The 26,616-nt window shown below is 37.2% G+C and overlaps 2 protein-coding genes across 7 annotated transcripts in view; one reads left to right on the top strand and one right to left on the bottom strand.

The window, feature by feature from the left end:
- Positions 1-648: 648 nt before the first annotated feature.
- On the bottom strand, positions 649-21,279 carry LOC111156421 (arginine and serine rich coiled-coil 2). Of its 4 annotated transcripts, none has more exons than XM_022517305.1 (10): positions 20,416-21,279; positions 16,218-16,374; positions 14,981-15,024; positions 12,310-12,500; positions 11,017-11,220; positions 8,479-8,601; positions 5,801-5,880; positions 3,503-3,735; positions 2,973-3,062; positions 649-1,312 (listed from the first exon to the last, which is right to left on the bottom strand). In XM_022517305.1, exons 1-10 carry the CDS (start codon positions 20,419-20,421, stop codon positions 1,133-1,135), a joined length of 1,308 nt encoding a protein of 435 aa, XP_022373013.1. In that variant the 5' UTR covers positions 20,422-21,279; the 3' UTR covers positions 649-1,132. The 4 variants fall into 4 exon arrangements, with proteins under 4 accessions (XP_022373013.1, XP_022373014.1, XP_022373015.1 ...); XM_022517306.1 differs by having other exon boundaries at positions 3,503-3,732; positions 20,416-20,530; XM_022517307.1 differs by lacking the exon at positions 20,416-21,279 and adding an exon at positions 14,091-14,168 and having other exon boundaries at positions 12,310-12,522; positions 16,218-16,237.
- A 1,874-nt stretch (positions 21,280-23,153) lies between these two features.
- Positions 23,154-26,616, top strand: part of LOC111156483 (kinetochore associated 1) — a 76,236-nt gene continuing 72,773 nt past the window's right edge. For all 3 annotated transcript variants that reach the window (XM_022517409.1, XM_022517411.1, XM_022517410.1), the window contains exon 1: positions 23,154-23,302. In XM_022517409.1, coding sequence (XP_022373117.1) covers positions 23,174-23,302 — 129 coding nt within the window. In that variant the 5' untranslated portion in view covers positions 23,154-23,173. The remainder of the gene's footprint in view (positions 23,303-26,616) is intronic.

Below are 26,616 nucleotides of genomic sequence, written 5' to 3'. Positions count from 1 at the left end.
TCAGGTTCTGCACTCAGTGAAGAGTCTGCTTGAAGGATTCTCTTCCTCTGTCCCTCCCCCAAAATAAATTAAAAAAATAAATAAATAAATAAATAAATAAAGGTATAAGTTTTACCATTAAGTACAGTTCCCCAATTTCTCTAGAAAAAGGTGAATCATGATCTTGTAGTAATAAAAACAAATGATTTTTAAGTTCTATAGTCCCCTTCCTTCACCAGATTTATGCCCTATTTAACAAAGTAGTTTTCTAGTATTTTAGTACTTTGTGCTACTGAAGACTTCAAAGGGATAATGAGCAAAGGGCATACCAAGAACTTGTAATAAGGCACTTTATTAAAATAAAAGTGCTTACATCCCTTTAATGTATTAATCTATTTCCTGAATAACATATGGAATATTGAACAAATACTGTACACCATTCTGTTCCTTACAGTAGTAGGAAAACAGTATTATCGTAGTAAGTTTGTCTAATTCTCCCAACTTCCTTTTACATTTCTGCTTACCATAGTATTGCCTAGAGCAGTTAACTGTTCTTAAAAAAAAAAAAAAAAAAAAAAAAAAAAAAAATTCTACCTAGTGTTCTCTAATAGCAATTGCAAAATGCTACAAAAAACTATGAAACAAATTCAAATAAGAATTCCAGGTAACTTAAATTAACACCAGTGTTGAGAAAACCATTTTTATTGTCATCACCACCCAGCATATTTGTGCTGGATTATGTACCAAATGGCCAGATCTTCTAAAGAACATCTACATAACATTTCTTTCATGTTTCAAGAGATGAAAATAACTGTACAAGGTTAAGTACAAAAGTACACAAGACAGCGGACACGAAATATCCATGTATGAGATTTTATCCCACCTGCAGCTTTTACGTATTTGAAAAGTAGAATTCATGAACTAAAAAATATTGTCCTTCTATAGTCCTGTCAAGTTTAATGGAAGTGCGTTTAACCTGATTACAACACTAACACCAGTATCACTGATCTGATATTTACAAAAAATCGTATTTTTCAATAAATTAAAGTCAATGCAACACCCATGCAAGCTAGAATGCTAGCTGTTTGGTGAACAAGGACCTGACATCAGAACCAGAAGTCCATAAAGTCCCAAACATTAAGTCTGATCTTTTTCAAACTGCATCCATTCCTCGCATTGATGATGTGAAACCCAATCCCATTCCTCTTTGTGTGTGGGTTTGTGATCTTGCCATTTCATACTGAGCATCTAGATTTCTAAATACTTCTTCCTGTTGCTTCAAAGTCTTGTAACTTTCTTCATCAACTGAGCTACATCCAGCTTCATCTTCACTCTAAACATCAAATAAAAGATATATTATTAAAATAAACAGAAATGAGAATAAGGTGTTCTTCTCAATTGACAGTACCAATAAATCACATTTTTAGAATAGGTATTTACCTTCCACTTATTCATTTAGTACCTATGGAATGCAAGGCACTGTTCTTTCTAGGTATGGGGATAATCCAGGATGTAACAAAAATCAAATTCATTTTAGTGGGTATGAGAAAGAAAATGTCGAACATATCATTTAATACCTAAGTAAAGTCTAGGAGAAAAGCAGAAAATGGGGATGGTATGCTTGCTATTTTTAAAAAGGCAAGTGAGAAAGGACTAAAAAGTTGACATCTGAGCAGAGACCAAAGGAAGGAATGATGCGGGAAGCTAAGGAAAGAATTAGAACAGGGAAAGAATTAGAACTTTGCAGTAAATGCAAAGATTGTCTGGTATCATTCCAAAAAAGCCAATTCAGTGAAGCTTAGTTGTTTTTTGTTTTTTAAAGATTTTATTTATTTATTTGACGGAGAGAGATCACAAGTAGGCAGAGAGGCAGGCAGAGAGAGGGGGGAAGCAGGCTCCCCGGTGGGCAGAAAGCCCGATGCGGGGCTCGATCCCAGAACCCTGGGATCATGACCTGAGCCGAAGGCACAGGCTTTACCCACTGAGCCACCCAGGCGCCCCAGTGAAGCTTAGTTTAAGCCAAATATCCCTTCAGTGAAAAACCAATTCCCTTAAAGTAATGATAACCAATACCTGAGCGTTTGTGAACTTTTTTCCAGATTGTTACATGAAATCTAATATGAGATCTGTATATTTCCACTTTATTCAAACAAAACAAAACAGAAAACACCAAGAAAAAACCCCAAACAATGCCACCAGAAAACAAAACCAAAGAAAAAACAAACCCCCTACATCTTTAAAAAAGCTTTCTGGGGTGCCTGGGTGGCTCAGTGGGTTAAAGCCTCTCTCTGCCTTCAGCTCAGATCATGATCTCAGGGTCCTGGGATCGAGCCCTGCGTCAGGCTCTCTGCTCAGCGGGGAACCTGCTTCCCCCCACTGTCTGCCTGCTGCTCTGCCTACTTGTGATCTCTCTATGTCAAATAAATAAGTAAATCTTAAAAAGTAAAATAGCTTTCTGGAAACTTTCAATATTAAGGTCTGATTCCAAGTACACTCAGTTTTTAAAAAAGATTTTATCCATCAGAGAAAGAGCACATGTGCACAAGCACAGGGAGTGGCAGGCAGAGGGAGAAGCAGGTTCCTTGCTAAGCAAGGAGCCTAATGTAGGACTCCATCCCAGGACCCCGAGATCATGACCTGAGCGGAGGGCAGACGCTTAACCAACTGAGTGACCCAGGTGTCCCTACAGTTCGCTTCAAATGAACATTTTCTAAAAGCAAATTCATTAATACCCATTTATAATTTCATTTTTATTTACTAGAAAAAGGTTCCTTTAAGGTATAAATAGGTATAATCAACCATGTTAATTTAAATCATCTGTATTGTCAACTAATGATGACAATGTAATTCTGTGAAATGAATCTGAAGCACGAAACATAAAAACACTAGAAAGTACCCAGAGTTCATACATTACTGAAATTAACTTTTAGGGTAAGGACCAATGTTAATCTGAAAATGTTAAAACGAATTTTAATTCAAAGTGTGTAACTCACCTTAATACCCATTAATTTCCTGAATTTGACATTTTGGTCCTTGTTTCCAAAATTCAATTTTTCCCATATTTCAGCAGACTGGGATTTGTCCTGTAAAGAAAACAATGAACTTTTACAACTGATAAAATTTAGCTTTCTAAGTAATAAGGTTTAAAAGAAATGATAACATTTATAGTATTGTAACAGTGCAGTTATAATTATTTTCAGTTTATGATTATTTTAAAATTTCTATTACAAAGTAATGAAGTAAAGAAATAGTACTTCATAATACACCCTTTATGAAAAAGCCTAAGCCAAGGAGCATCTTCCTCCATTACAAACGTATGGGAATACTGTATTTCTTTGAATCACTACTGGTTTTCTTAGATCAATCTTTTTCCACCATTAAACTGTGGTAAATTAGACTATTACAATCAAGTTTGGAGAAGAAAAATAAACACAAACCAATCTTTTCCAATCCAAATTTGTTTTTCTAAGCAATTGCTAATTAGGAATAAATGACAAAAGAGGAGAAGAATTAAAGAACTTACCCCTTCTTTCTTGCCTTGCCAAAGCATTTTCCTTTTTTTCTCTTGTTCAGCAAATTTCATTGGATTCACAGCTGCTGGGTTGTAATAGCTAGGTACAGCTATTCCGGTCTCTGCCAAAGCCTTCGCCTGCAGGGCAGCCATTTGAGCTGCCATCGCTATCTGAGGAGTTACTTGCGTTCCTGATGCCAACAAGGCAGCAACATTGAGAACAGAACCTCCGGTGGCTGCAGCTGCTAAAGACATAAGCACAGATTTTAAGACTAAACAAAACCAACCTCCTGATTTACAATAGTGCATTTATAGGTAAGAACTAATCTAACAAAAAGGCAGAATACGTTTACCAAAATAAGGAAATGCAGGTTAGTTTACTAAGAATATTTCAGCAAAATTTACTCAATTTATTTCTAGTAGACATTTCTGGATATGATCCCTCCTATATACTAATGCTTTACGTATCTTAAAATAGTAAGAACTCTACAAGTAAGGGGCGCCTGGGTGGCTCAGTGGGTTAAAGCCTCTGCCATCGGCTCAGGTCGTGATCCCAGGGTCCTGGGGTTGAGCCCCACATCGGGCTCTCTCCTCAGTGGGGAGCCTGCTTCCTCCTCTCTCTCTCTGCCTATTTGTGATCTCTGTCAAATAACTAAATAAAATCTTTTTTTTTTTTTTTTAAAGATTTTATTTAGTTATTTGACAGAGATCACAAGTAGGCAGAGAGGCAGGCAGAGAGAGGGAGGAAGGGAAGCAGGCTCTCTGCTGAGCAGAGAGCCCGATGTGGGGCTCGATCCCAGGACCCTGAGACCAAGACCTGAGCCGAAGGCAGAGGCTTAACCCACTGAGCCACCCAGGGGCCCCAAATAAATAAAATCTTAAAAAAAAATTCTACAAATAAAAAAATTTGTGATTTCAATGAAAATGAACTATGGTACTTATAGCTAAACTTGTAACAATGAATACTATTTGTATGGGTCTTTAAGCTTACAAAATGGTTATTTAGACATTCATCTGATGTTTAAAATATTAAACAAGTATTATGCACATTTAGCAAGCAGTAAGCTCAAATCCTATAGAAGTTAAATGCCACTCCTGGTATTCCCATTATTTTATGTGATTCAGTCAGGAACTTAGACAATTTTTTGTGAACACAAAGACTATTCTGATTATATGTTTTTCTGTCAGCCCAGAATAAAGCTTATAAAGTTCTTTAATTACTAATACTATGAGAATCCAGTTATGGAAGTTTTTTTCTATTCACGTATTAAAAGCAAAATGGCAGGGTTGCCTGGGTGGCTGACTCGGTTGAGCTTCCAACTCTTAATTTTGGCTTACGTCATGATCTCAGAGTTGTGAGATTGAGCCCTGCACTGGGCTCCAAGGTGCATGTGGAACGTGTCTCTTCCTCTCCCTCCGCCTCACCCTCTACCCCCTCCATATAAAATAAATAAAATGCATGAATACTTATTAAAGGCAATTTGTACAATTTCTTTTTTTTTTTTGAAGATCTTATTTATTTGACAGAGATCATAGGCAGAGAGGCTGGCGTGGAGGGCGCGGGGGGAGGGAAGCAAGCTCCCTGCTGAGCAGAGAGCCCAACTCGGGCTAGATCCCAGGACCCTGGGATCATGACCTGAGCTGAAGGCACAGGCTTAAACCCACTGAGCCATCCAGGCACCCCAATTTGTACCATTTCTTAAAAAAATTTTTAAATTTTATTTTTAAGTAATCTACACCCAACACTGGGCTCCAACCCCCAACACTGAGATTCAGAGTCACATGCTCTACCAACTGAGCCAGCCAGGTACCCCAATTTGTACAATTTTAGATTATTTCTAGTACCACCAATTTACTAGGAATGTGAACAAACAAAAAACACCTTCCAGATTACATTCCATGTAATTCAGTAAGTCTCTCTGATCACCTTCAATTATCCACAGGCATTGTTTGTGTTATGTCGAATAACCTGATTTCTTACCCAAGATCCGTTGTCATCTTCAACAATTTGCATTTTTCCAAAAACCATGAGTAAAAAAATATGCCGTGATGGCTACAGTGTTATATGAACAAGAACAGTGACTGTTTACCTGTCAAAATCAGGTACATCAACCAAGTAAGAAATACGTATGCATGACGAATTTATGAGGAATGAACATTAAAAATGTTCACTTTCAGTAATAATAACAGTTTTACAGTACACTGATGGGTAGCAAGGCTCATAGGTGATTTTCTTCCTATTATTTTTCTGAACTTTCCAGATTTTTTACAAAAAAATGCCACACTTCTATAGTAAAGAAAATGAATTACCTGCAGCTATTTCTTGTTGTTTTTGTTTTTCAACCATTTCCTTTTCTCTCTGTTCTTGTAATTTCTTTGCTCTTTCCAACCTGTCAAAGATAATTTCAGTAAGTTTATAATAACGCTCAATATAAAACCAGTATTTATCTTTGTATTTCTCCACATGTATAGAAATGAAACACTTAACAGAACTTTAACACAAATTGTTATCTGTATGTGGGGGGGAAAACGCATTCATCTTTAAGACAGTCACAGTTAAAGAATATTTCAATACTGGTTTTAAACATTTTTTAATTCATGGAATTGCCAAAAAACTGGAATAGCTTTTACACACACTTCCCACAGAGACTAGTTTTAAAAAATAAAAATTATTCAACCTTTATCATTGCTGGTTTTAGCAGTATGGATAACATTACATCTTGCAAATGACATACTGAGAACTGAGTAAATCTTAGGGTATGTTAAAAGTAGTAAACAGTGTTTACAGAACTACCTACATGCTTCTTGGAAGGGATGCTGATAAAGGATAAGGCCAATTAAAACATGCCAATTATGACTTTTCTACTTAAACACACTTTTTATCATATAACCTTAAACCAGTAAAAATTAAAAATAGCCAAAAATAAAAAAGGGGCCAATAAATCCTATTTGGGAACTAACTTTTAGCAGCTTAAGAAATGTATTATTAGCAATGGAACTAGAAACCTCAAACACAAATTCATCCTCAGACAAAACAAAAAAGAGACTGTAGTTCACTCACACTAAATTTACTAATACATATACTAAATGTGTTGTCAAGTCAGTTATCTACTTCTTATACAACAAAATCTTTAATAATAGCATCTTCATGAGTTCCTGGAAGAGAAACCTTTTTCAAGACTCCTTGATTTCCCAATTATTAAGTCAAAAGTCACCCTTTCTCCTTTACTGTGGTATAAAGGGGCAAAGATTAAGGAAAAGGTTTTTTTGTTTTGGTGTACTATGGGTAGAAAAATTGCACTGGCTTTAGCAACTGCTGTATTTATATCAAATGAACATAACAATATAATTTCATTCCCTCTGAGAACACATTCAAGACAGACACAGTACAGACTTGATTTTGTCCTTGGGAATAAAAGTTCCTGATTAGGGGTAACATTAAAATGTTGGTACATAGATATTAAAACTGTTTTCAAAGTAGTTTAAAAATAGTCCATATTTAAAAACAAAAAAGGAACAACAAAAGGCCTATATACTGTAGTATCTTATTAACAAAAGATATCCCTTTGAATTTCAAAGTAGCCAAGGACCAATCTGATACTTAAAAGAGTTATCTCAGGGGCACCTGCATGGCTCAGTGGGTTAAAGCCTCTGCCTTTGGCTCAGGTCATGATCCCAGGGTCCTAGGATTGAGCTCCGCAGGGAGCCTGCTTCCCCCTCTCTCTCTGCCTTCCTCTCTGCCTACTTGTGATCTCTGTCAAATAAATAAATACTTAAAAAAAAAAAAAAGGTTTAAAAAGAGTTATTTCATGTAAACTTATCATCTGAAAATCACTAAGTAAGATTATTTTTTTAAGCTGAAGTTTTAGATGCTACTAACAGCTTCAACTTTAATAAAAGCCAAAAATTAAAGCACAACCAACTTGTAATAAGAATAAACTTTAGGGCTTAAAAAAATACTGGTCAGACTTAACAGATCATTCTTTATAAGTTACTTCAGATATTATAATAAATTACTCCTTAATTCTGTGGATTTTAGTTTCAGAAAGAAAGTATGAGTCACTACTATTGATGCATATTTAAAATGGCCATTGCAGGTTGGAATTAACACCATTCACTACAGTGAATGGAATGAAGAAGGGGTGAGCTCACACCTTTGCTGCTGCTGCTGTTCAGCTGGAGTTTCTGCCAGGCTGGGTTCACAGGGCAGCAGCCCATCAGGTTACATTGTGATAACTGTATTTTTGTAATGAAAAAAAAATACAAACTCAATTTCATAAGGAAAAAAACCCCAAAATCAAGAGTATAGTTTTCAGAATATGGGAAAACCTGCAAACAAGCACTTGGATTCTACTTTACTTCTTGCCCCTCTATATGAGGCAGTTCTTTCAACGGTTTTGCACATATCGGCCAGACAGCCCTGGAGTGTGTAGTCCCATAATTACCGGAACATCTTTGGAATGCTTACAGAATTAAAACATGAAACGGTCTCCCTATGCTATCAGCAGTAAGATTTTCAAGATCAAAAAAAATCACCTTGTAATGTTTATTATTTGCCACCTTTAAAGTAAGACACCCATTGACAGAATTGTTTCAGACTGTTTTCTTGAGGAAGAAAAACAAAAGGACAATGCAGTTTCAGAGGCAAAATTTAAGAGCTCTTAAATCAGATTTAGATTTCTAAAAAAGTTTTTATTGCAATCCAAAAATATTTAGGAGCCTAAATTTGAGAAAAATGAATCAGTTAATCATGAAGGAAAACAGAGAAATTGTTGCAGACATTGTAATCTTCCCAGTTGCACAAATAGGTAAATGTTTAAAATGAGAATTAACCAACTACTTAGTTCTAGATCAAAACTGGCACAATATGTATCATGGCTATATTTAATTATTTAACTTAAACTCTGAAAGCATTCACTTTGTCCGTACAGCTGATTATCAACTTCAAGTTGAAAAGGAAAAATGCATCAAAGACAAAATATGCCCACCTCCTAGCTAAAGCTTCTTGTGCATCCATTGCTGTGTTTCTGCCTCTGAAGGGAGGTGGACTAGGAGTTCGGCTTAAACTTCTGCTAAATCTTCTAGGTTTTTCAATTCTCTTCTTCCTGTCTCTGTAATAAATCGTATTTCACGTGTTGCAATATGGCAAAGCAGTGATAATTAGTTCATTTTATCAAAATCCATTATATTTGCAGAGGTTCAACAAAAATGCAAACAGCAGACAAACTATTTAGAACCCTTTCCTCTCTATCCCTGTACTACAGCTTCCACAGGGTATGGAAGTTCCCTGAATGTGCTGCTAGTCTTCTGTAAGTACATTTAACGTTCCCTGCTACAGACAATTGAGGATGTTTTCAAATCCTTTGCTATTACACCCAACACTGCAAAGATTAGACTTGTACATCAGTCATTTTATATTCACATAGGTGAGTATGCAGGATAAATCCCTAGTAATGAGATCCATAGTTTAAATGTTCCTAGTATTTTAATCTACAATGAATTTGTAAATGTTAAGAAAAAAAAAATCCCAAGCACAAAAATCAGTAAAACAAAATAATCAGGAATGGGAAGATAAAAAAACAATAGGCACTGAGCAAAATAAAGTAAGAGTAACAGTGATCAAAACTAGAAATGCCATAATACAAAAAACTAAAATACCACAAATAATGCCTTGTATGCCCACATGGAGAATAAAATATTAATGATAATGATGAAATTATTATTTACCTAAACTCACTAAAACTCTTAACTGGTAAAGCTTAAATTAGTAAACTACTAAGAACTGAACTTTTTTTTTTTTTTTAAAGATTTTATTTATTTATTTGACAGACAGAGATCACAGGGAGGCAGAGAGGCAGGCAGAGAGAGAGGGAGAAGCAGGCTCCCTGCCGAACTGAGAGCCCGATGCGGGGCTCGATCCCAGGACCCCGGGATCATGACCTGAGTCGAAGGCAGAGGCTTTAACCCCCTGAGCCACCCAGGCGCCCCTAAAAACTGAACTATTGATTAAAAACTGATCATCAGCAACCCACAGGTCCTGTCTGTGTGCTTTAATAAAACCACCACTGGGCACCTGGGTGGCTCAGTGGGTTAAACCTCTGCCTTCGGCTCAGGTCATGATCTCAGGGTCCTGGGATCGAGTTCCGCATCGGGCTCTCTGCTTGGCAGGGAGTCTGCTTCCTCCTCTCTCTTTCTTTCTCCCTCTCTCTCTCTCTCTCTGCCTACTTGTGATCTCTGTCAAATAAATAAATAAAATCTTTAAAAATAAATAAAATTTTTTTTAAAATTAAAAATAAATAAACAAATAAATAAATAAATAAATAAAAAGACCACTTTGAGGGGGCTCTTGGGTGACTCAGGTCATGATCCCAGGGACCCCAGCCAGCAAGCTGCTCAGCAATGAGTCTGCTTCTCCCTCTGCTGCTGTCCCACTCTTATCTCCTGCACACTCACTGCTCTTGCTCAAATAATGAAAATCGAGGGCGCCTGGGTGGCTCAGTGGGTTGGGCCTCTGCCTTCGGCTTGGGTCATGATCTCACGGTCTCAGAATCGAGTCCTACATCGGGCTCTCCGCTTGGCGGGGAGCCTGCTTCCTCCTCTCTCTCTGCCTGCCTCTCTGCCTACTTGTGATTTCTCTGTGTGTGTGAGAACAACGAATAAATAAAAATCTTAAAAATAAAATAAAATAATGAAAATCTAAAACACCCACCATTTGCATCCCAACTCCCCAAAAACCCTTGATAAACAAGAGAAAGCCAAGTAATTTGTCTTTATAGACTAACTTGAACAATTAACAAAAAACCTTTCCCCTTAATAACAGTATCTGTGCATATGTATTATTAATAATTGTCTGATATTGAAACAAGTACAGACTAAATATATTCCCTGATTATTTAAAAATTTTTCGCTTATGTGCTTCATTGTACTTTCTGTCTCAACAAATTAAGGCCTCCTCTCAATCAAGATAGGTTTGAATTAAGCTCATCTTTTTGAATACCTGAGATAGCATATACAGTATGGTGGGTCAAACACATACACTGACTTTGCATTCAGACATACTTGGGACTTGGTCCTGACAGTACCATTTAACAACTATGATTTGGAGCTTCCTAGGCAAGTTACTCAAGCTCTCTAAGCCCCACAATCTTAACTCACAAAACAGTTGTTTTGAGAATTAGACGAGGTAGTTAGTACATGAAAGAGCTGACATTAATACACAGCACATAGCAGGCATGCAATAAATGTAAGCCACTCTGATTATACAATTAACACAATTCAACACCCAAAACAACTGAAGTAATTTTATAGGACTATTTCTACCTGCACTTCACAGAAGATCTGATTAAATGAGTTTCTGTAAGAATGCTATGGCAAGTGTTTAAATTGTTCTTTATTAGTCAGAATGTTGTTAAAATATTTTGTAACTCAAAATTCTGACCCACAATTTTGATATTCTCAGACTGAGGGAAGATAAACAGACCCCGTGAGGGAGCTATCTGATTTTATTCAAGATGATGACTACTTACCGACTTCTACTCCTTGTTCTACTTCTGCTTCTACTCCTATGCCTGTGTCTGGATCTTGAGCGGGAACGAGATCGAATCCGGCGTTTTCTTTCTCTGCTTCTGGATCGTGACTTCTTCCTCTCCCGGCTTCTCGATCTTGACTTCTTCCGCTCCCTACTCCTTGATCGAGACTTCTTCCGCTCTCTGCTTCTACTACGATGACGCCTGAAATTAAAACATGTAAGTGTGTAGTTATTTAGAGCTGCGTCTTCTCAAATTATAGACATTATGAATTAATTATCTGCAGTGTGTGCTATCAAGCCAGGCAATAAACTAATCTGTATTGTGTAGAGAAAAGCCAATTGAGGCATCTACTGGAAGAAATTCTAACAACAAATGAGCCTTTATTCTTGTTTGATGATGTCTCAGAGGGCACAAAATAAAGCTACATGTTAAAAATGCAATGCTAAGGGCGCCTGGGTGGCTCAGTGGGTTAAGCCGCTGCCTTCGGCTCGGGTCGTGGTCTCGGGGTCCTGGGATCGAGTCCCGCATCGGGCTCTCTGCTCGGCAGGGAGCCTGCTTCCCTCTCTCTCTCTCTCTCTCTGCCTGCCTCTCCATCTACTTGTGATCTCTCTTTCTGTCAAATAAATAAATAAAATCTTTAAAAAAAAAAAAAAAAAAAATGCAATGCTAAAATTCCTAACCCAACTTAAGATCCTGTTTAATAGCTTAAAGTCAATTATTGCCTTAGTGAAGTACTTATGCAACTTAAAGATGACAAGTTAATCTACTACCAAAAAATTCAGACGTAATCTGATATACCACATATATATATTCCCACAGAAAACTTCAAACATACATTAAACACTGGCTTCTTTTAACAAAAATCCCACAATTTTTCTGCCATGATCCAGTTTTCAATACAAAAGAAAATCTAAATTAGTTTAGCAGCAAATAAATCCTACATTGACAATATAAAAGTATTGCTATATTGGCTTAAACATAGGTCAGCTATATAAATTTTTTCACTGTGACAGATAAATCATGAAATTAAAAAATACTGGCTAGATGAATGTGAATCATACACAATCATCTTTTAATCCCCAAGTCTTTAACACTTTTCTTTATCTTTATCAGAAAACGATGCCCCAAAGACTTCAGCTACTAGCAGACATTAGATAGCAAAGGAATAGATCCTAGGAAAAAACATCTATTTTCTAATTAAGATTGTTTGGGTATTGCTGGGTTCATGAGAAGCTTTACATAGTATAGCTCTTTACATGGCACCAACTCATAAGTACCAAAATGACTTACCTTTCACGAGACCTAGATCTTGAGTGACTTCTGCCTCTCGACGACTTTCTTTCTTTGCGTTTATGTCTGTCCTCACCGTTTTCAGATGAATTTAGTCGCTCTCTTCCTTTATCAGAAGAATGTTCTTTGTCATTATGTTCCTCAGACTTGTGTTTCTTAGATGATTTATCTTTGGATTCATGTCTTCTTGCCTGTTTTAAGAAGAAGTTGGTTCTTTCAGGAAAATAGTGCAACAAAGAGAGTTAGTATGGGTATCAGTAGACAAAACTGTTGTGATGCAACATTAGTAACCTTAGGAGTGTGTGGCAAATAAAAATAATGATCTAGTTTCACATCACCCAAATGTTGCAGATGAATATTACTAATCTTATTGTCTTTATATATCCCCCAAATTGCAGTTTCCTCCCCAAAATAACATTATTAAAACAATGATTTTCAATATTGAAATAATACTGAAAAACCATTATTATCAGAAAAAAGAGGAATCCCTGGTGTTTCTTTTATCTAAAGGAATAAGGGAAGTACACATATATCAAGACTTTCAAAATTTTCCAACAAACCTTTTAGAGAAACAGATCATGTATACACGTATACATCAACTTCCATAACCAGAATACATATTATTTTAGGTTTAAAAACTTAACAATAATGAAGATCAGGACACAAAGAAATGCACAGAAAACGCATTTCAGTTAGGTAGCTATATAAGATTAATCTTACTAATTATTAGTATTTTCTGCAATTTTAAGTTACTTTACGCAGAGTTGAAGTGTCCTTTTTATAGCTATACTGCCACATTCTCTCTAAAAGACGGCTCTCGATTTTTCTCCCAATTTCTAAACTGTGAAGAAATCACTTTTCATCTTGCAATATCCCAACGGGCTTGAAGTTCTATTACATTTCATGTACCTAGGGTAGAAAATGGCAACCGTATCTGTTTTAATTTTTATGAAATCAAACTAGGCATAACATAATTAATCCCTATACCATCATACAATACATACTTCCCCCATACTCTGAGAGATAAAAACCAAGACTTTTGCTTTCACAACATATGCATTCAGAGACTGAGCTAAAATTAATTGCATGATCAAGTCTCCATCCTATTCTCACGTACCAAATTAGGAAGTGATAAACATTAGATCTCCTCACATTAAGTTGTCAAATCCATCTTTCAGCTAAAGCTTAAAAACCTGGACATCTCAGAAACACAATTTTAAAGCTGGAAGGAAACTCAGATCCTCTAAACTTCCCTTACTTTAAGTATGACTAAATGAAGATCTAAAGTCATAAAACTACATGGTAGCAGCTGAATCCGGACCCCATGTTGTTCTTATGCCCAGGCCACTGCTTTTCTACAACAGGACACTTAACTCAGGTTTCCCAAAACACAGCATTTTTTCTTTACACTCAAGATTAACTTTGCTTAAAACCGAAAACCTGGCCAAACATTTTGGAACATGCATGATATATCTGAAAAGAATCGTAGTATGTTATTTAATATTTTGCAGAAAAATAGAGAGACCTGGAGACACAGCTAAATTTTAATTTCATTGCCAGTTCTCTGTATTACGAGCTTATAAAAGTATTTCCTTGGTTTTGCCATATAATGGCAAACTGGAAAAGCTTTAAGTGGTTCAACTTCCAAAGGTTTTAGAGTTTATTTCAAACCAGTTTTCCAAACATAACATTACTATTATAAAAAAAAAAAAGACATTAAAACCCTTAACTGATTTAAGATATACTTAAGGGAAATAGGAGTTTGAATGACTAATAGTTACCTTATCATGAAGTAGGCTTATTATTTTGCTATCTGAGTCTGCAGCGTCTTCAGTTCAGTCTCTTCGCGCATTAGCACGCTGAGTATGATTTATTATAGAAATGTTATCATGTGAGCTAAACAAAATAGTCATTTTCACAAAAACTCTCCTAAATTAAAAATTTAACAGAGCTTCCATTAGGGGAAGAGGTGAAGTCCCTGCCCACATTTTTTTCCGGAGTCCCTTGCCCAGCCCCCACAAGACTCTTCTCCTCCCTTTTTGGCTCCTACTTCTGTTCTTCCTTGTTGGCTCATTCCTTGTCTTCTCAGGTGGGCGAGCAAGTTAACTCCTGCTTCTCTTTCATACAGCTGCTGTCTTTCTTTTTCCTCAAGTTTTGCTGTCACTGCCACCTTTCCAGCTAACCCTCACACACACTTTATTTCAAAATTCGATACTATTGTCAGGGAAACTGAGCTGGTTTGCTAATGCAAAGAGGACTCGTTATCTTCCATAAAGAAAAAGCCCACAGTTATCTAGGATATTGGTACTTAAGGATGACTGCTATATGAAAATCCTGAGCAGCTGTCAGGTATAAGGAGACTCGGGACCTCAGATTAATGGAAGCTCTGTGTGACAGGCCTAAAAAAACCAATTATAATCTTCATATGAAATTTTTATTGTGAATATTTTCACAACATAATAAAATTAATAGTTTTTGAATGAACTTTTCATATAAACAACTATCTTCTTGAAAAATGATGATCCATATCATGCTTATTTTATACCCAATTAACCTTTTAAATTTCAAGTTTTGGTACTTACCTTGATAGTATCATATATTCACACAAACATTTCTACCAGATACTTTACAAGAATTTTAAAGTGCCTATTCACTACAAAGTGTTAATTACCTCTTTGCTTCTGCTCCGGCTCCTGTGTTTTCTTCCTTCATTATCTGTAAATACATACAAAAGTTCATCATAAACAAGACACAGAAACATCTCAAACACAAATTCCAATACTCAAAAGGACGATTTCCAATCCACTTTCCTAGATTAAAATTCCACTTACTATCTTCTAAAGACTATTTTTGGAAGGGTGGGATTATTCTACTTAACACCACTGTATATATTTGAAACGAATCAAGCAATCTGAATAAACAAAAATATAACCAAGAGCAAGCAAAACAAACAACGCCCCCCAAAACCCTTCATGACAAATCAAAAACATATATAGTCTTTCAGTCTGTCACAGATTCTTAATTCACAAACCACTGTGACTAGCCCATTTTGCTTTACAGCGCACAGAAAATTTATAAAGCGGCTTAGTAGAAACAAGAACAAAACAAGAATGCAAGAGAATATAGTCTGAACTGTATCTGGCGTAAGTAGTCAAAAGGATGCTACAGTTTTGAAATTTCTATTCAAAAGTGATTTTATACAGTACAGTTACAAATATAGACATAAGATTACATTTTAACTACTTACAGATGATTATCTGTGGCCATAAAGCATAAATAAACGGAGCCCAGGTCTTAAAACTCTTAACTCATTAGTATTCTACTTCTCACTTAACCTCTTCATTAAGTAGCAATACTAATTTAAAAAACATACAGCAAAACATCATACTTTCTATACCACATCAGTCTAATTCTTTTTCAAGTAAATGAGTAAGAAACACCTCAGAATGCCAAAACCGCTCACTTCAGAAATACTCTAACATTAAATTAAATGAAAAACAAGGTTAAAAATTTTCCATAACTTACATCAAAAAGCACGTTAAATAAGCTCAGAAAAATATACCACTGCCCAGGCACATCTTTCAAATATTCAAATATTCAAAATATCAAAATATTTTACCAATGTTGAAAGACTGAAATTTAAACAACTCAGGGTTAAAAAATAATTACTGTGACAAAAATTTAAACATATATATATTTTTTGCCTTTGGACAAGTCATGACATTTCTGCATGAGGACATTTAGGTTTCTCATAACTAAAAAATTGTCCAGAAAATTACCATTGTACTTTCCTTATTGATTTCTCAACTGAAAAGAACACCTATTAATTATATAAAAAACTAAATTTATAGCTTATATATACACATTTACATGCATAGAGGTAATTACAGTTTTCCAACAATTCATACCTGACTTTCGTTTTCTTTCTCTTGACCTTGATCGTGATCTTGAATAATGATGTTTTGAGGCTCTAGGAGAAATAGATGCATCTGACTGCTCTTTTTTCTTATCTCTATCTGGGGATGTCTTTTCTGGGGCTAGTCCATCTCGTTCTGTATCACTGGCCTAAAAGTTTAAAGAGAAATGATTATTAAGTTCTTAATTACATTTAAAATGTTTCTAATTTCTTAAAAGAAGGAGGGAGGAGAATCATCCTTGAGTTTTACAAAATTAAAAAAAAAAAAAAAAATCAATAAACCAGAATGGCCAATTTCTAAGTAGTTAAGTATTATTTGTACCTGATAAACAAGCCTGAATAAATTGAAATGACTAACTCGGTAACAGACATATGTAATTAGGCTGATGTCTTTAACTTTTAAAAATTATTAAAAAAAATCATTTTCATAACTTTCAAAACAATGGGGAAACGAGAAGAATAAGGGCTCCAAGTATTTCCAATAAAACAAGCAGAGAAAATAGTCCATTTTAGATTTGCGAAGTCATTTGCGTGACTTTACCAATACTTCTATCTTATATTAGCAAACATTAAAAAGGCATTTAGAACGTAGTAAAATTTAAACAGACTTAAGTCTGTAAAATCTAAGAACAGCAGAGAATGCTTCTAGATTATAAAAGAATAAACAAAATTAACTTACCTATCCGAGAACCCACTCTTAATTTCATTAACCCGCTTTAATGAAAAGAGCCCCTTGGCACAGTGCTGCTGCAAAATATGGTCTGCCTCTCCTCACATATGCTCTGCGCTATGGAAACATTAAGTCGTTTCTGCTTCAAAGCATTTTATAAATTTTCACAATGCAAATTTTGTACAAGTTAAAAAAATAATCAAGTATTACACTTTCCCAAGAGCCCTGATTTACTCAAAAGGACGTTCCTTCATCTAAATATCAGTTCCCTGTTTTCCAACTTACTTGCTCATAACGGAGTACTGAGCAAAGCAATCCATCAACAAATGAGGAAATGAATTCCTGTTACTAGTTTTCAATTAAAAAAGAGAAGTATTTCTGTGGCTCTGTGGAACGGTGTGGTCCAAATTACATATTAACAAGAGTATCACACACAGACACTGATTTCAAGGAGTCCTAGAAAAAAGCTTTGCGAAGCTAAAACCTGAATGTTCCCAAGTCAGATTTTGATTAAAAGGTAGAGGGAACAGTTTCAGCAGCATGTAGAAGGTGGCCTACTTGACCTTTAACCCAAGAAAGGTTTTCACATTTTGGAAGGATTATTAAGCAAGGAATGGGACAGAGACTATATGTGATCCACAATACCTAAAATATTTATTACCATACTGTTTACAAAAGAAACTGGACTGGATAAATACGGATTTTCAGCAGAAGAAATGATCACGTGACAACGAACTCCTTCCCTTAAGAAAATCAATCCAGAAAACAAATGCCAAGGAAACTAAACGGGGAGTAATTTAACAAATGAAGTGTGAGAGATTGCACTATTTCAACAACTAGTTACTGAGAGTCACAAATGTGCCGAACTCAATGCTAGACTCAAAGAATAAAATGATAAATGCTTAGCTAGGATGAAAGACATAAATGTGTTAAACCTCTAACAATGGTAAAAAACAAAACAAAACAAAAAAACACAGCCAAACCAAACCAAGGACAAAGAAGAAACTAACTGCGGGAGAGACTCTCAGGTGACCACACATGCTTTCTCTAGTTTTCTATGTATGGGTGATTTCTGGAATCATAAAACTTTTGTGAGGAAAGCTTTCAACACAGAATCGAGTTCAACTTTCTGATCTTACAAAGGAGATCCAACATTACCTGCCTCTCCTAGGATGGTACTCCAGCTCTTTGCTGTCTACTATTAAATAACTGATGCTGTATCCACAGGTAAGGATACTTAAGATTTTCACAATACTGGTCATTTCCTTTTAATTCTCGTTCTCATCATTATCATTACAAACTATTTCCTATGTCTCTGATGCTGTGAAGTGCCAGTAGGGCTTACATTTGGTAAAATAAAACTGCAAAAACTGAAGCACTGCTCACTTCTCTTAATGCATGCGACTTCTCTACCAAAACCAGCATTCCTGAACCAACCACTGGCACGTCTCATTCACTCTTACAGAGATCATGACGAGAATGGAAACAACCTTCCGATGGAAAAGGCAGCATCTAGACCAGGCAGTACAAGTTTTCAGTCAATGGTTTATTTACATGCTTAACATGGGAGAAGCCTGTGGGGCACCTGGGTGGCTTAGTGGGTTAAGCCTCTGCTTTCGGCTCAGGTCATGATCTCAGGGTCCTGGGATCGAGTCCCACATCGGGCTCTCTGCTCAGCGGGGAGCCTGCTTCCCTCTCTCTCTCTCTGCCTGCCTGTCAAATAAATAAAATCTTAAAAAAAAAAAAAAAAAAAAAACCATGGGAGAAGCCTGGCATTAGGGAAGTCAAATGCCCTTTGCTTAGAAAGGTACCCTGTAATACAAGATAATAACTTACACCAAAGAGCCATTTTCACCTGTAAAATACACTATAGAAACAAACAAAAACAACCATTCTATCACTAAACAGATTACAAATGATAGGTGGCCACTCCTCCCACACAAAACTTTTATTTCCATGAGGTTATAGCGCCCTAATGAAAAGTATCCAAAAAAATGAACTGAATAAAATTTCTCTGAAAATTACTAAGCTTTATTTCAATTTATCAGGGTGTACATACTAAACCTTAAATGCTAACTGCAAAACTGTCCTCTACTCCAGCACCTGCTTTTTTAGAAGGCCACCACTGTTACCTTAACATTTACATCCCGTTTAAAACCCTAATAATGCTCAAGACAGTACATAAATCTTTCTCCAGTGCAAAGAAGGTACACTGGATTTAATACTAGGCTACTTCTCCAGGGAACTGTCTCTCTTTATTGAAGGAGGCACTGCAGCACCAAATGTTTGAACGGACTTCATTTTTTTAATGTATTTGAGCCCAAGTAAAACACCACTATTCTTTAAAGTACCTTAAAAGGCCCAAAACACTATTTAAACAAAGGAAAACATTACATCAATTAATTGCACAAACACCAAACATCCTTCCAACTGTTTGAAACCTTATAAAAAAATAGGTTCTTCATTCAATTAGGTATTGGGGGAGGGGAGTGCAGAAACCATCCTAATTTCAGATACCCCAATTTTTAGCAAGGGCAAACTACGAATCTTCCGGTATGTTTATAGTCCTACTTATTTTTGAAGATGAGTACATAGAACTTTCTAGTTAGTCGAAAAGGACACAAGACGCTTGCATTTTTCTTTTAACAGGGTTAAGAAAAACGAAGTAGTCACAATAATGTGATCCAGCAGAATTGAACATCCTATACCCGAAGCAGGCTTTTTAAAAGAACTAGTGTTCTTATTTAAAATTAAATGGGTCAATGAAGGGTTCTTAAATTTAAGAAACAACGCCAATGATAAGGCTTTATTATAATCCTTCTCAAAGACTTCAAAATGATTACATCACGAGCCGCTTCGGAAACGAACGACAATCGGAATTCGTAGTTCAAAGCCTTCTCGGAATTAAGTCGATTTTTTTTTTTTTTACTCCCTTTGAGCAACAGCTTCCTCAGCTCCGTACTAAGGAATAAACTAAGGTTTTCACAGACGAAACACTAATTAAAATTATGCAACTAGAATTTTACTGAGCGTAAGCAAAAAATCACCCCCCAAAACGTTACAAGACGATTCTTCTTCCATTCTACTCCTTACAGACAACGCCTTTCTGATCCCATACTTTTCAAAGACCCCCCCATCCCTTTTCTCTCTTCCCCAGCCCTTCCCCAACGCGAACAGAAATTCCCAAGCCCTAATGAAACCCAGTAAAAACAACTAACAAAAATGAGTTAGCTAAACTGGAGGCCGGTCTACGAGTGGAACGGAATACAGGGCTAGGAAAGGGATGAGGAAAGTTCTGGAAAAAAAAAAAAAAAAGGCACTCCCTGCGGCTCCCCACCCCCACCGACACCGCCTCATTTCCCCCTCCCTACAGCAGGCAGCCATGATGGCGGGCGCAGAAGAAGGCCGCGGCGCCATTTTGTCCACACACGCGCGGACAACAGCTCTGGGAGCCGTTCACCCGCTCTTTGGAGAGTAGCAGAAAAATATCCCGGGTTTTATACTCAGCGTCGGCACCTACCGCCATAGTCCAGGGTCCTGGCCGCTAGGGCGGCGCCTCCACTTGCCGCTCTCAACTGTACCGGCCGACCCGACGCTTCGCCACAGACTAAATCGCTCGCGCGAGAGACCCGGATGGCACAAAGGGGATGAGGCCCGGCGCGTCGCACAGCTTGCTGGGAAAAAAAAAAAGGGTGGTGATAAGAGTCTCTATAGCAACGTGATTCGAGGGGGTGATTGGTTGTTCTTCTGAAGGGGGCGTGTAAAGCCAGACAGCGGGGCGGAGCCAAGAATACACCCTAGAATGCGCAGCGGGGAAATCGGAATGGGTGGAATTTAAGGTGGGGCTACTTCCTAGTTCGATTTTAAAGTAATTTTGGCCTCCTCCGGCTGCCGTAGAAGGGGTTGGGCTTGGTGTTCTCCCGCCAATTTAAACCTGTGGGCCAGAACCTGAAGCGATTAGGGACAGTTGTGGGTGGCAGGAAGAGGGACGATAAGTTTGAGTGTTCTTCTTTAGTTTCTTCAGTTGCAGGTGAGGAGGGGGAAATGCGCTACTGTAGAGACCTGGGGGTGGGTTCAGGTCGTAGTAACAGCGGCCTCAGCTCAGTTCGGGTGTTTTCCCATCAAGAAGCTGGCGGGAGAGAGTTTGAAGTCGGTTCTTGCTGGTCCGTTGTCCGGCTGGGAGCATTTGTGCTTGGGGGCCTAACTGACACCTTCATTTCACCTAATTCGCTAATCGGTTCTCCACCCAGCCTCTCGACTGATCAAAAATCGTTTATCAAATCAGGTCAAATCGTCTCCTCAGGGTCTTTCCCCTGTAGTACCGAGCATAAAAACCCAATCTTAAAGTTGAGAATTCGTTTAGCTTTTGAACTGTTCCATTTTTGCTGTGGCCCGGCAGCCGCCCCAAACTCCTTCCAGCCTCCGAGCCTTTGCACGGGCCTGCATCTCTTTTCTCTCCGAGCTTTGCAGAGTTGGCTTTTTGCCCTTGGGATCTCAGCTCACATGTTCTCTCTTTCCTTTACCCAACAGGTTCTTCTTATGTGACCCTTTGCCCCCCACCTGAGCATCGTTTAGTTCAAAACTTTAGCACTGTTTGTAATTGGGCACTTATTTTTGTAGGGAGGTAGCACAACAGTTAATAGGTGTGAATTTGAGTCTTGTCTGACTATATCATTTACTCAATTTAGGTGACTTGGCCATTTATTTAATCCCTGGCTCGTGTCTCTGCTGTAAAATGGGTTGTTGTGCAGATTAAATGAGTAAAGCATTCAAAACTGCTGTGCATACTCAATACATGTTAACTGTTTTGTTTGTCCTTCTTAGACGAATATAATCTTTGTAATGATGACAGGGCTTTTCTGCCTTCTGGGCTGTATTCCTGCTCTAGAGCACTCCCTGATACAAAGTAGGCATCAATAAACACTTGTTGAATGAGTGACTTGACAGCTCTGGAAGGTTGATAATATTTCTCTATTTTTTTCATATGTGGGGCACAGAGACCCATCAAAGTATTCACCCGAGCCTGTCCCTCCTGACTTAATCTCCTTCCAACTCCCACCCAAAAACAGGAGCCCCTAGAACTATTGTTTGTTCTAACAAGCTTTGTTTTGTACCTTTGCTCACACTCTTGGTAACAGCTCCTTTCCTATATTTAAAAACCTCCCATGACCATAGCCTAAATGTTACCTGTTTTCACCAATGAAAATGATAAATTACCTAACGCTTAATATTGAGTGCTTGCCATGAACCAAGCACTGTTGCATGAGTATTTAAAACTCATTACCTTTGCAGGTACAACTATTCCTATTACAGGTAACTGAGGAACAGAAGAAGGATTACGTTGCTTTCTTGAAGACAACTGGTTAAAAGTGAAAAAGCACCTTCACTGTGCTGTATGTTCCATAAAATTTAAAACCTACTTTTGCTAGCACTTATCAAAACAGTTGTAATTATTTGGTTGCTATTCTCCACCAGTGACTGATCAGGGATTATTTTTCATCTTAGTATTCTATTCCAACTCACAGCACACAAAATGAGTTACATAAGTCTTGGCTGATGAGATGTTCAAGTGACTCTCCTAGGGTTACAGGTATAATCTTTGATTCAGTCAGAAACCTAATCCAATTTTTCCCTTTTCCCCTTAGCATTTTCATTTGTTATAATACTGGAAACAATGGACTTTTTTAAAAGTTCATTTGGAACCTTAACCATCCTCAGATATCTTCTCAGTCTGACTTTAGATCTTCCACTATTTATTGCTATACTGCTAAAAGGTTTATTTCAAATGAAAACTTGTTATAAGTTTAAGCTAGGCACACAACATACTAGAAGCTCTAGGATACATTGGTGAGATCAGATTTGTCTGTTCCTAGACGGATAAATATATATTTTTTTAAGATTTTATTTATTTATTTGACAGAGATTACAAGTAGTCAGAGAGGCAGGCAGAGGGGGGGGAGCAGGCTCCCTGCTGAGCAGAGAGCCCAATTCGGGGCTCGATCCCAGGACCCTGAGATCATGACCTGAGCCAAAGGCAGAAGCTTAACCAACTGAGCCACCCGGGCGCCCCTAGATTGCTATATTGTTCTCTGATGATTATCATAGCTCTAGTTCCATCTATCTTACTGGTCTGAAGTATCTAGTGACTACAGAAATAACGCAGAAAAGTCTTCATTGATTGGTGTGTGTGTGTGTATTTAAACTTATGTGTTCTCTAATTTTACAAGTTGTCACAGGGAAAGCAGTGGTTCCTGACTCAGGAAGATAATCTCGGAAACATGTGGAATGATATTGAACTGTTGACAAGTGATGATACTGGAAGCGGGTACCTAAGTGTTGGTTCAAGAAAAGAACACGGAACTGCTTTATATCAAGTTGATTTGCTAGCAAAGATCTCCTCTGAAAAGGTACTGATTATGATGCTGACTGTTTTCATTTATAACACTTTTACTGAGTGCTTAGTAAGCCCAGTAGTCACATGGTAAATGTTCTATAAATGGGTATAGCATTTCTCAGGGAATCAAAGTTTAGTCTCAGATTACTGGAAATTTCCATCTGAATTCTCCCTTCATTGTCTTAGATCACTATTTCCAAAACTGAACATTTCATAGCTCTTCTTGACATTGGGACAAATAGAATGTAAATAAAGAGAAAGAATACCCACCACCAGCTTAGGAAATAAAACATTACCAATAGGTTTGAAGGCCCTGGGGTCCCTTCCCAATCCCATGCTCCCCCTATACTCCACCCCTGAGTTAAGCATTCTGCTGAGGTTGACATTTATCCTTTCTATGCATTTCTTTACACATAATAATTTTCTTCTCTTTTTTGTTTTTTAAAAATTTTATTTTTGTTTTTTAAAAATATTATTTATTTATTTGACAGATCACAAGTGGGCAGAGAGGCAGGCAGAGAAAGAGGAGGAAGCAGGTTCCCTGCTAAGCAGAGACCCCGATGCGGGGCTCGATCCCAGTACCCTGGGATCATGACCTGAGCCGAAGGCAGAGGCTTTAACCCACTGGGTCACCCAGACGCCCCTAATTTTCTTCTTTTAACAATAATTCTGCTGTTCTTAGTCCAGGTTTGGAACCTTATTTTTGGCATCCTGTAGAAGATATTACAGTTAGTTTTTTATCTTACATTTTCTTTTTCAGTAATTTGCATCTGATAAAATAATTTTTGTAAACAAAGGGGTTTTTTTTGTAAAGAAAGTACATCTGACTTGTATTCACAATATTATAGCCCACGATCCCTTCATTTCTCTTAGTAAGTCAATATAATATTTAATCCTCTAAGAAAAAAAGATTTAAATGAAAAGAAGAAAAAACTATTAAAGACAAGATTATATCTTCTAGGACTTGAAAGGAAGGGCGTCTTTTGAGGACCTTATTCATAAAGGACCTCAAATGTAGGCTTTTTGGCTTTTTTTTCAAGTGAGGTTCTATATGTATTCAGAGAAACTGGCTGATAGGATTTTAAAAAAATAGACCATGCTTTACACAGCTTGCATACAATTGTTGAAATACACTGCCTTTAGTAGACTGTGAATCACAGAATTTGTAAATGTTCATTATTAGTAAAACAAATACATTATTTTCTTTGGTATTAAATTGTTATTTGTTAAAAGCAAAAATTTTAATTTAAAGTATACTAGAAGTTCTGTAATGAGAAAGTGGCTATTTTTAGCATTATCAGGAGCCTCAAAATATGGAGTAGCCCATGCCTCCCTTGAGCTCTGAGGACTCCTGTTGAAAAATAATAGTATGTGTGTACTGAGTTTCAAATACAGCTAGGAACTAAAATTCTATCTGTTATTAGCTTGAAGTATCACTTGTCACTCATAGCAAATGCTATGTTCCAAACCATATACTAAGCTCTTAGAATATAAGGTAACCTATTATGCCATATTTTTAAGATCTTTCCTTAAAGTAAAGCAGACAGGACACCAGCAATAAAAACTACTTAGTTGTGCAAGTCAGTATATGCTAAATATCAAATGAATGATATAGACAGTAAATGCAGTAGGAATTCAGGAGAAGGAGGGGTGCCTGGGTGGCTCAGTGGGTTAAGCCTCTGCCTTCAGCTTGGATCATGATCTTGGGGTCCTGGGATTGAGCCCCGCATCAGGCTCTCTGCTCAGCGGGGAGCCTGCTTCCCCCTCTCTCTCTATGCCTGCCTCTCTGCCTACTTGTGATCTCTGTCTGTCAAATAAATAAATAAAATCTTTAAAAAAAAAAAAAAAAGGATTTCAGGAGGAGAGTTCGTTGTGGGTGGGGACAGTTTAAGGAGCATTTCATAAAAAAATTAGCACCTAACTTGGTCCTTAAGGAAAAGGGAAAATGGAAACATAAGTTATCAAAATTTGTGAAGTGCAGCAAAAGCAGTGCTTCCTGGAAAATTTATAACATTGAATGTATAAGTTAGAAAAGAAGAAAGATCTAAGTTTTTTGCTTAGGAAACCAGAAAAGTAAGGGCAAATGAAATCCACAGTAAATAGAAAAAAGAGTAAGAGAACAGAAAGCAATGAAATTGAAAACAAGAAATTAGTAGAGAAAATCAATGAAACCAAGAGTTTCTTTGAAAAGATCAATAACATCTGTAAATCTCTAGCCAGGCTAAGTAAGAAAAAAAGAGAAAACACAAATTACTAATATCAGAAATGAAAGAGAGGACATCACTACAGACCCTCTGGACATTAAAAGGATGGATAATCAAGAAATACTAAAAGCAGGGGCACCTGGGTGGCTCAGTGGGTTAAAGCCTCTGCCTTCGGCTCAGGTCATGATCTTCAGGGTCCTGGGATCGAGCCCCACATCGGGCTCTCTGCTCGGCAGGGAGCCTGCTTCCCCCCCCTCCCCGCCTGCCTCTCTGCCTACTTGTGATCTCTGTCTGTCAAATAAATAAAATCTTTAAAAAAAAAAAAAAAAAGAAATACTAAAAGCAGCTCTATGCCCACAAATTTGGTAACTTAATGAAATGGACCACGTCCTTGAAAGACATAATCTTCCAAAGCTCCCACAAGAAGAAATAGGCAATCAGAATAGGCCTCTATCTATCAAAGAAATTGATTGTATCAGTAATTAATAACCTTCCAAAACAGAAAGAACCAGTCTCAGATGGGTTCACTGGTGAATTCTACCAAACATTTAGGGGAAGAAATTATACCAATTTTCTACAATCTCTTTCAGAAAATAGAAGCAGAGGGAATACTTCCCAACTCATTCTATAAGCCCAGCATTACCGTCATACCCAAACCAGGTGAAGACATTATAAGAAAACTACAGGTCAAGATTTTTCATGAACAGAAATGCAAAAATCCTCAACAAAATATTATTAAATTGGGACGCCTGGGTGGCTCAGTTGGTTAAGCAGCTGCCTTCGGCTCAGGTCATGATCCCAGTGTCCTGGGATCGAGTCCCATATCGGGCTCCTTGCTCATCAGGGAGCCTGCTTCTCCCTCTACCTCTGCCTGCCATTCTGTCTGCCTGTGCTTGCTCTCTCTCCCTCTCTCTCTCTCTGACAAATAAATAAATAAAATCTTTAAAAAAAAATAAATAAAATCAGGCATGGGCTGCACGATGCTTTATAAAAAAAAAAATTATTAAATTGAATCCAATATATAAAAAGAGTTATATGTTACAACCAAGTAGGATTTATCCCAGGTATGCAAGATTGCTTAAACATTTGAAAATCAGTTAATGTTTAGGTGAGGAATGTATTA

The sequence above is a fragment of the Enhydra lutris genome, unplaced genomic scaffold (assembly GCF_002288905.1).
Source record: "Enhydra lutris kenyoni isolate GAN:26980312 unplaced genomic scaffold, ASM228890v2 scaffoldscaffold46, whole genome shotgun sequence".
In the NCBI taxonomy this organism is placed as follows: Eukaryota; Metazoa; Chordata; class Mammalia; order Carnivora; family Mustelidae; genus Enhydra; species Enhydra lutris.
The sequence above is the reverse complement of the archived record's forward strand: the minus strand, read 5'-3'. Positions and strand labels throughout refer to the sequence as shown.

What these genes read in the sequence shown, in the direction of transcription:
- LOC111156421 (XM_022517305.1), bottom strand. An exon ending in CAAGAAGCTTTAGCTAGGAG is followed by an intron (nt 5,881 to 8,478) that starts GTGGGCATATTT and finishes TATCTTTGACAG; the next exon opens with GTTGGAAAGAGCAAAGAAAT. An exon ending in GGAAATTAATGGGTATTAAG is followed by an intron (nt 1,313 to 2,972) that starts GTGAGTTACACA and finishes TTTGATGTTTAG; the next exon opens with AGTGAAGATGAAGCTGGATG.